The 7,919-nt window shown below is 38.3% G+C and overlaps 1 protein-coding gene across 1 annotated transcript; it reads left to right on the top strand.

Moving 5' to 3' along the window:
• Nucleotides 1–1,279: 1,279 nt before the first annotated feature.
• On the top strand, nt 1,280–7,479 carry LOC121917755 (CCR4-NOT transcription complex subunit 6-like; the record flags this gene model as incomplete). Its single annotated transcript, XM_042443876.1, has 4 exons — nt 1,280–1,422; nt 2,947–3,133; nt 3,914–3,999; nt 7,317–7,479. Coding segments are annotated over exons 1-4 (548 nt in total), but the record flags the coding sequence as incomplete, so codon positions are not given.
• Between the last annotated feature and the right edge of the window lie 440 nt (nt 7,480–7,919).

Below are 7,919 nucleotides of genomic sequence, written 5' to 3'. Positions count from 1 at the left end.
TGGGCCAGGGGCTCCTTAAATGATGTGGTCACTACCATCTGGAAGGATTAAATGCAGTAATATTTAGGCATGATGGCCATTGACAATGAATAGTTTTCACTAAGAACATCTTAAATGTGTATCCCCAAAAGGTCAAACACGCAACCATATTTTCTACCCTTTTACTATATTGGGTAGACTTTAAAGCCAGGGATAAGACAGTGGAGATCAGGATACCAATGGTCTTCTTTATTTGCAGATAGGTTATAAGGAAAGCTGTGGCTACTGAAAAGTAGCCATACTGATCTTTATGGAAATTGGTGTGACACTAGAGTTCTCTGACAGAGAAGGCTAAATACCTCACAAAACTACAACTCTGACGCAGCTCTGGTTACGCTTTGTTAACTGAGTCATAATATGAGCATCTTCCCTCTAATTAGAGTTTTTTCTTTGTCAGTTTGAAGACAGGAGGTAAAAGTGAGAGTTGTTCTTTTGTGGGAAATGTATGCCATTATTGGAAAGAAAAGTATTCTGTTCACCAGCTTGTATAATTGTAAGGCTGTCTTCCAGAGTCTGAATTTCTTGATTTTCAAGTTAGACAATGTTGTTTGTTTGCTTTGTGGACCTTTTTGTGGTGAACAATCTTTGGTTTGTGTCAAAATAAAATATGAAAATTATAAATAAATACATTCTTTTATATGCATGTTACATGAAGGGATGACCTGATCTTTTATAAAGTAATGTTTTTTTAAAAATGGTTTCTAAACAAAATATTGGCTTCAAAACAGAAAGATAGCTTGGTTAATTTCAAACATGTAACCACCCCAGTTATACTGAAAGTGAAGGAAGTTTTCATACATCAAGGCCAGTGGACATAAGAGGACTGCTAAACATTCCTTGTGCTTCCCACTTAGACTATTACAGTATCTCTTTCCTAAGCACCTTTTGTCCAGCTGAGGTCACTTCTGATACCTGAGCTCAGCTGAGAAGATTAGTGTTTGGGAAGAGAAACCTCTAAGAGGCAAAACATGGGTGGGAAAAGATATACTTTGCTCTATCATGTATTGTGGCGTTTACAGCTAAAATCAGTCACCTATACCCAAATTCTGCCTTTCTATATGGTAGGGACAGTTCTGTACTTTTCTGTAACAGTAAAGAATGACTCTTACCATGCTTACTTTGGCCTCAGTTGAAATGGAATTTTTTGCAGATAATGCCATTGTTAAATTTTGCATACTATTAGGCTAGTGAGCCATTTACTGGTGTGATATTTGTTTGCTAACGTCCACGTGTTGTAATAATGATATGTCTTATCTTTTAGACTAACAGGGATGCCAAAGGAAAAATATGATCCTCCAGATCCTCGCAGAATTTACACCATCATGTCAGCAGAGGAGGTAGCCAATGGGAAGAAGTCCCATTGGGCAGAATTGGAAATCTCGGGTGAGTTATCAGATAATAACTTGTCTGTCAGGTGGAGTAGGCTGTTTGTTTCACATTTTCCTGAAGCCAGATAACTGCCTGCTTGATAATTATATTAGTGGCTCAGCAAGTGTTTGTTGGCAAGCTTATGCAGATTGCCTGAAGCCTGAATGCTTCAAGATGCAAGTAAATATCTTTTGTGGACTGCCTAAAAATTCCATGTAGTAGGGTGGAAAGAATTAGAAACATGAATTTACAAGGGAGTAAATTGTGGAGGTTTCCATGCTTCCCAGTGACCTGGAATGGGGAAAAAACCTTTTAAGAAATCACTGGTTTGTACAATGATAAACATAATTTCAATCAATTTCAAATTTGAATGGCTTCCAGCTCAATATAAGTTCAGTAATAAATACAGAATCAGAATGGAGAAATGAGAGAGACCTTTGTGGATTCTAGCTGGAATTAATTGGGAGGATGGGAGGTGAGCATGAGGATTGTTGAATCAGTATACATTTATTTGCCAAAACATCATTTTTCTCTCTGCTTCTCAGAATTTCTGGAGATTTTCCATTTCTATTAAGAACTATTATAACAAAGAATTTTGTCTGTTTCTAGTATTACTCGTCCTTGTCAAAGGATTTAAGGCGTTTGGATTTGGTTTTGTGACACAATTCCTTCATTTTAATAACTGTTTAATAACTGTTTTCAGTTTTAATAATTGAAATACATTTTCACCACCTTGGGCAGTTGCAGCCAAGACAGGATTTCACTCCCTCACACTTGTGGGCCACAGAGACCCATTTTTGGTCAAATATTCCATCCAGAAGTGACATTGGGGCTCGACAGATAGGGAGAAAGGAGAACTGACTGAGATGCCGCCCCTTTCTGCCCCACACGGAGGCCGCAGCAACCAAACCGTGTGGCCTCTGGGAGCCCTAAAAAGAGCCCGCTCCTGGCGGGTTCTTTTTAGGACGTGCGCAGTGCACCATTGGCCCTCACACACAATGATGATGTCTGCGTGGTACTGGACCTTTTTGAGGCGGTGCCGCATGTATGTCATCATGGCGGGCCCCATGTGGATGCCTGTTGCGCGGTAGCGCTCAAGAGTGTGCAGACGCTCTGCTCTCCCGAGCCCTAAAATCGGCCCTATGATGGCGCTTTTTGACTGTCTGTATTGGGCCTTAAACTAAAGGTAAAGTGATTTGGTTATTTCTCATAAGCTAAATCAGAAAGTATAAGTTGTTTCAAAATTATTTTTATAAATTATTTTTCTGTTGCTTCAGTCTTCCCTGCTGATCTAACCCCTAAATGTGCATTTGAATCAGAAGTTATGAGAGACAGATAATGCATGCTAATAGAAAATTATCACCTTTGGCAATAGAGATAATAGGTTCTGTAGGTGTGTTGAGATCACTGAATGATTAATTCAATTATCAGTGATGCCTGTTTTTCTTTCTTGGAAAGCTTGGTCATGCCAGTACTTATTGAAGCATATAGACAAACCTACCTGAACCCTTAACACCTTTTACATGGTCTTCATTTTAGGTAGAGTGCGGAGCTTAAGTACATCACTTTGGTCACTAACGCACTTGACTGCTCTCCACCTCAATGACAACTATCTGACTCGCATTCCGCCTGACATCGCCAAGCTTCAAAATCTAGTTTACCTGGATCTCTCATCCAACAAACTCAGAAGTTTACCAGCAGAACTAGGAAACATGGTATCTCTCAGGTGAGCAGCCTTTTGTGTCTACCAAAGTATGTGAACAAAAATTTTAGCTTATAGCAATTTAGCTGTTGATGTAGACACTTTCTTTACTTCTAATTGTGGAGCCTTTTGCATATTTTTGACACAGTGTTGGCTATGGGGCTACAATTTGAGCTATGAGACTCATATTTTCGATTCTCATGTATATTTCTAAGCTCTTGTTGACACCAGCCAATGAGGAGCATTGATTAGGTTTTGTACATGTTTCCCAAAGGAATATCAAAGCTGTTTTGTAAATGTTTTGGACAATACACAGAACGTTGTTGTAGCTGTTAACTGCCCTTAACTTGACCTTGATTTGTGGAGACCCTGTGGATGAGACATCTTCCAAACCCCCTGTCTTTCACTGCTCTGCTTAAGTCTTCTAGATTCATTCCCATGACCTCCCTAATTGAGTCTAACCATCTGGCCTGCAGTCTTCCTCTCTTTCTGTTGTCTTCTTCTAACTTTCTCAGCATTGTTGTCTTCTTAAGTGAGTCATAACTTCTCATGATGTCTCCAAAGTATGACAGCTTTGATCATCTTGGCTTCCAAGGAAATTTCAGACTTGATCTGTACAAGGACCCATTTTGTTTATCTTTTTGCCTGTCCACAGTATCCTATTCTTGTCTAAAACCACATCTCAAATGTGTTCATTTTCTTTCTATTCACGTTTTTCACTGTCCAGCTCTTTGTGAACATAGAGTATGTAAACCCCTTTTAAGCTGACTTTACTAAGCTGAATTTATTTGCTTTTGTTTTTAGGGAGTTGCTTTTAAACAACAATTTGTTACGAGTTTTGCCTTACGAACTTGGACGGCTCTTCCAGCTACAGACACTAGGTTTGAAAGGTATTCTGTGCATGTGTGAATACATAATACCAAAAACCTTTCCCCTTGTGATTCCCCTCTCTTTTTTTCTTGTACCAATATCTTGCTGTATGTTAAGAATTGATGGGCAAATTCTGTAGCAGATACTGTTATAGGTTGAGTCTCCCTTATCTGGAATTCTGAAATCCAGAATATTCCAAAAACCAAAACGTTTTTCATGGGTGACTGGGACAATGACATATTTGCTTTCTGATGGTTCAGTGTAAACAGATTTTGTTTCTTGAAGAAAACTATTAAAGGTATTGTATAAAATTACATTCAGGTAAGGTATATATAAAACATAAATGAATTTTGTGTTTAGACTGGAGTCTCATTGTCAAAATATCTCATTATGTACATACATACAAATACAGGTATTCCAAAATCCAAAAAAACTCAAATCCAAAGCATCTCTGGCCCCAAACATAAGGAAGATTATAATGAGTTTTTAGCCCATTCTTGTTTTTGTATTCTTTATTTATTCAGAATAGTGGGTTACATCACTCTTGAACAGTGTTTTTGTTTTCCTTTTGTTTTAATCTAAATTTCTGTATAATGTCAAACCTTTTGTATAGGTGTATAGCATGCAATTTAGTTTTTCATTTTGTGCATGTTTCCCAAGTACCTAACAAAAACAATATAAGCAGGTGAATTCTTTTCCTCAGAAAACTGCAGTTTTCTGTGTCTAGTAAAATGAATAGGTTTTCACCGAAGTGCTGCACAGTTTCTCACATTCTGGTGCAGTTCTCAAAAAGTATGCATTTTGTGTTGTGCCAGGAACAAAAAAGGTTCCTACAGTTTGCAGGAACTTTCAACATGCTGTTTTCCTTTGAATGTAAGTTTCTTGAGGTAACTCCAGATTCAACCCTTCAGGAAACTGATGAATTTCTATTTTATCCCTACTTTGATATGTCTGCTTAATCTTTATTTCTGTAGTCATGCTTTAAGTACATGGAGCCACATAGGTCCATATTCTTCATTCCCTACTTTCGCTGTTTCTCCATTGTTTATTTTGGATAATAAGCAAGCTTCTTGAAAACAGTAACAGATGCTTTTCCTATGTATCTCTGAGGTTATTTTTATACTGATGATGCTATATTAACAAATAATAATACAAAGCTTTGCATAACACACACAGAACATATGTACACCCATAAAATGTATGCACATACAATACACATACATATTCTCTGTCCCAGGGTAGGAAAACAGGCAGGAAAACTTAAGCCATCCTGAGTTGAAGGCAAAACTAGCAAGTTTTGCATCCTGTAAGGACCTAAGAAGAGCCATGAGGGATCAAACCAAAGGCCTATTTAGTCCAATACTCTGTTCCCACAGTGGCCAGACAGATGCCTGTGGGAAGCCCGCAAGCAGGACGTATGTTCAATAGTATTCTTCTACTCATGTTTCCCAGCAACTAATTTTGAGAAACATACTGCCCCATCAGTGTAAATAGCATATAACCATTGTGATTAGTAATTACTGAAAGCCATATTCTCCATGAATTTGTCCAACCCCTTGTAAAGCCAAACAGTAACTCCATATCATGAAGAAGTGCTTCCTTTTATATGTTGTGAAACTTCCAATATTTAGCCAAATTGCTTGATGAAGATTCTGGTGTTATAAGAGAATAATTTTCCCTGTGCTAGGCTGATCTATCTAGCCTTGATTGTTTTGCAGGGGGGAGATTGTATAGGTAAGCAGTGAAAATGTTCCTCAAAGTATTTTATAATCTTCACTATTTTCTCCCCACCCTTTTTCAGAGCAGTTACCTTCTAGGAAAAAAAGGCAACAGGGAGCTGAAGTAATTTTTTAAAAAACCTTTTATTTAGGGGTGTTGCAGCTGCAACTAATAGCAGAAGCCTGGCAGTATTCTTAACTGAGAACAGTGTAAGTACCACGGGAAGGAAGGAAAGAAGGAAGGCAAGCTTCCTTTTTGCACCATGTAGGAAGTGTCTGGTCAGAATATTGTTTAATGTTTCAAAACAATCCCGTGAAGAAGAAAAAAATGGTTACAGTCTGGAGTACTCAACAGCTACAAAGGGGTTTTGCTTGAACGGGAATGAAATGTATGAATTATTCCTTAGACTGGAGCATGAATTAACTGTTTTCTTTGTGCTCTACTGGTTCTATACTAAAATTGAATTTCATAATTTAAGTCCAAATTTCCAGTTGGTTCACTGATAACCCATGTGAAGTATTTTCCTTGGGTTAAAAGATACTGTCTCCAATGTCAGTTTGTTAAAATTCTGAGGGACATAGTAAGGATATAAATACTTAGTCAGGATATAAATTTTAAAAATAAAGAATCACAGAATTGTAGAGTTGGAAGAGTTGTTGTTGTTAACTGCCCTTGAGTCAGTCTCGACTCATGGTGACCCTGTGGATGAAATATCTCCAAGACTCCCTATCCTCTGCTGCTCTGGTTACTTCCTGTGGATTCATACCCATGGCATCCTTAATAGAATCCATCCATCTAGCATTCAGCCTTCCTCTCCTTTTACTTCCATCCATCTTTGCTAGCATTGTTTCCCTAATGAATCGTGCCTTCTTGTAATGTGGCCAAAGTACAACAACCTCAATTAAATAATCTTGGCTTCCAGGAAAACATTGTGCCACTTTAACTGCCATCACTCTATCCAGCAGAATCCTGGGATTTGTAGTTCCGTGAGACACCAGAGTGTTCTAACAGGCCAGGCTTAATACCTCACCAAACTACAAATCTCAGGATTCTACAGGATGGGGCCATGACAGTTAAAGTGGTGTCAAATTTCTTTATTTCTCCATTGATTAGCTCTTAGTGTAACAATTTACCAATAGAGAAAATTCACACTAAATCAACCCTGACAGATCGTTATTCAGCTTGCACCTAAAGAGCTCCTGCAAGGGAGAGTCCACAACCCTCTGAGGTAGGCCAATCTGCTTTTAAACACCACTTACCATGAAGACGTTTTCCTCTTATGCTGAAATTTATTACTGTATTAGCTGGAATTTCCTTTCTTGAAATTTAAACTGTTGGTTTGAATGCTACCCTCTAAAGCAGCAGAAGCCAAATTGCTCTCTCTACTATATAACAAACATTCAAATTGAAGGTGGCTGTCTTAGCAGGAGGGTATCTGTCCTCCTGGCTAAAAGTACCACACTCCCTTCAACTGTTTCTTATAGGACTTTGGATTCAGTTTCTTGTAGACCATTCGTCTTTGTTGCCCACTTCTGAACATGAATTGAGCTAGTACTAATTAGACACAAGAGTATTATATGTGGTGCCACCAACTGATTATAAATATCTTTGTTTCCAGGCAATCCTTTATCACAAGATATTCTCAGCCTGTACCAGGACCCAGATGGGACACGGAAATTATTGAATTATATGCTTGACAATCTAGCAGGTAATGCACTTTTAAAAAAAATATTTAAACAGTATCCACATTATGGAAGTGAATATGAGTGCATGCATGCATAGTATGTATTTGTGCACTTCAAATAGTGTTTCCAACTCTTTGGAAGCCCTTATCAACAAAAACTATCTACTCGGTGCCGGGAGAAGGTCAAGTTGATGTTGGTACATCAGGAAACCAAGCTCAGATGTCCACATAGATCTGTGTTCAGATGAGGAGCCAACTGTTTCTTGGTGAAGTTTCTTCATCGGAAAGAGCTAACCTCTCTGAACCAATTATCCATTTAAATTAAGACTTAGCAACCTGAGATGATTATCAGATTCTATCTCCCATCAGCCCTAGTGAGCAGAGTGAAATGTGAAGGCATTGCAGTCCACCAGGATCTGTTGCTCACTCTTACTTAAATGAAGAAAGCCAAAGAGGTCATTTCAAGTTAGGGAACTCTGGATACCTGTATATCAGGTCTACCATGTTCAGAACAGCTTGTTTGAGCCATGTGTAGGT

The sequence above is a fragment of the Sceloporus undulatus genome, unplaced genomic scaffold, assembly GCF_019175285.1.
Source record: "Sceloporus undulatus isolate JIND9_A2432 ecotype Alabama unplaced genomic scaffold, SceUnd_v1.1 scaffold_564, whole genome shotgun sequence".
Lineage (NCBI taxonomy): Eukaryota > Metazoa > Chordata > Lepidosauria > Squamata > Phrynosomatidae > Sceloporus > Sceloporus undulatus.
The sequence above is the reverse complement of the archived record's forward strand: the minus strand, read 5'-3'. Positions and strand labels throughout refer to the sequence as shown.